Here is a 2,088-nt window from a genome sequence, read left to right as displayed (position 1 = left end):
TCCCCTCCCTGCCCTTCTCTCCCCTCCCTGCCCTTCTCTCCCCTCCCATCCCCTTCTCTCCCCTCCCTGCCCCTTCTCTCCCCTCCCTGCCCTTCCTCTCCCTTTTCTCTTTTTCTCTCCATTCTCCTTTTCCTATTCACTTCCTTTCCCACTTCCCCTCCCATCTTTCTCCTCCCCTCCCCCCACCCCCTCCCTTTTCTCCTTTTCCTATTCACTTCCTTTCCCCTTCCCCTCCCCTCCACTCCTTTCCTTTTCCCCTGTGAAGTAAGGTCTCACTCTGTAGCCCGGGCTGGTCTGGAACTCACTGTGGAGCCTAGACTGGCCTCCAGCTCATGACAGTCCTCCCGCTCCTCCGCGAGTGCTGGCATTGAAGCTGTGAGCCACTGACCTGGCTCGAACTTTCCTTTCTCTTTCTGAATAGTTTCCCCTGATTTCCTCTCACTGAGCATGGCACTGCCCTCCTTCCACACTGCGGGCATTTGTCCCTAAGTCATGCCTACTTGCTCTATGGGTAACTCTGTTACAAAGCAGGTCGTCTCATAAACCGCAGCCAGCCTCGTCTTGGTGGAAGTGTATAAACACAATCTGTGACCTCGCTCTCATCTTGTCCCCAGATTGACATGTTTATACTCGGGTATTCCCTCCAAGTAAAGATAAAAGTGTTCCGACTGTTCAAGTTTAACTCCAGAGACTTCACAGTCTACTACCCTGAGGAGCCTGTGAGGGAGTGGCCAGAGATCTCCCTGCTGACTGAGAATGACCGCCAGTACCACATTCCCGTCTTTTAAGTCCCCGATGGACTGAACATTGGCTTTTCTCAGTGACAGCGGTCATACTTGCAAGAGAAATATTTCTGAAAAGCTCACAGTACCGTTTTAGCCAAGGAGGACTATGGGAACACTGGGTGGGGAGAGCCACTGATTTCCTCCACCGCCACACACATTTGGGGTTTGGCAGGTTGGAAGAGATCTCCTCGGTTCACACCTGTGCCTTTAAGACATAGAGAGACTTCATGTGGACAAAAAGACAAGGGAAACGGCTGACCTCAGTTGCAGGAACTTTTCATCTCTGACCTTTGTGTTTTTTATCAAGAGGGATCTCTCTGGGGATTCGGGACGATCATAAATAAACATGTTTTATAAGCATTACCTTCCTGGGATTCTTTGTTGTTTACTAATTTTGTAGAACCACCTGATTAATGTTAAAATATTGTGTGTGCAAGAAAACCCACACACAGAACCAACTAACCTGGCCTCATGGGAGCTCACAGAGACTGAGCCGACAACCAGGAAGCCTACATGTGACTGACCTAGGCACTCTGCATAAATGTTACAGATATGTAACTTGGTCCTCTTATGGTGTCATGGTCTGTCCTGTCCCTTTAAGAGACAAGCCCCACCCACCTACCCCTTGTCCACCATCCACCTCCGAGGCAGGCAGACCTTCCTTCTGCTTCTGGCCTGAGCTCTTTCCCTTTCTGTCTCTCTCCCAAAGGGGTAGCTGCCATGGCTCCTCTCCCCAATTCTCTCTCTCTCTCTCTCTCTCTCTCTCTCTCTCTCTCTCTCTCTCTCTCTCTCTCTCTCTCTCTCTCTCTCTCTCTCTGCCTCTCTCTGCCTCTCTCTGCCTCTCTCTGCCTCTCTCTGCCTCTCTCTGCTCTTTCCCCTTCTCCCCTTTCCCCTCCAACCTCACTCTGCATGGCATGGTGTGCCTATGCGTCTCTGTCTCTCATCTGTCATGTGGTCTCAGGATCTGCTGCCTGCTGCCACTAGGGGACCTGCAGTGTGGTCTCATGGCCCACTGCCCACTGCCGCCCCTCGGGGAACAGCAGCATTTTACTCAGATATATGGGACTCCTGAGAGTGGGGGCAGGGGCTGTCTCTGATTCCGTGGCCTGCTTTTGGAACCCTTTTCTCCCACTGGGTTGCCTCATCCAGTCTTAATAGAAGAGGAGGTGTCTCCTGCAACTTGATATATATACCATGGCTGCCTGACATCCATGGGAGGCCCGCCCCCATCTGAAGAGAAACCGAGGAGACAGAGTAGATGGAGAGGAAGAGGGAAAGGGGGGTAGGACTGTGATGAGAGGAG

General features: G+C 51.9%; 1 protein-coding gene across 3 annotated transcripts in view; it reads left to right on the top strand.

The window, feature by feature from the left end:
* The window catches only part of Otulinl (OTU deubiquitinase with linear linkage specificity like), a 25,858-nt gene extending 24,601 nt beyond the window's left edge, over positions 1–1,257 (top strand). For all 3 annotated transcript variants that reach the window (XM_026783812.1, XM_013349734.2, XM_013349735.2), the window contains exon 8: positions 615–1,257. In XM_026783812.1, the coding sequence (XP_026639613.1) occupies positions 615–788 (174 nt within the window). In that variant the 3' untranslated portion in view covers positions 789–1,257. The remainder of the gene's footprint in view (positions 1–614) is intronic.
* The last annotated feature ends 831 nt before the right edge of the window (positions 1,258–2,088 follow it).

This window comes from Microtus ochrogaster, chromosome 19 (assembly GCF_000317375.1).
Source record: "Microtus ochrogaster isolate Prairie Vole_2 chromosome 19, MicOch1.0, whole genome shotgun sequence".
In the NCBI taxonomy this organism is placed as follows: Eukaryota; Metazoa; Chordata; class Mammalia; order Rodentia; family Cricetidae; genus Microtus; species Microtus ochrogaster.
Note: the sequence above shows the minus strand (reverse complement) of the source record. Positions and strands in the feature narration are given on the sequence as shown.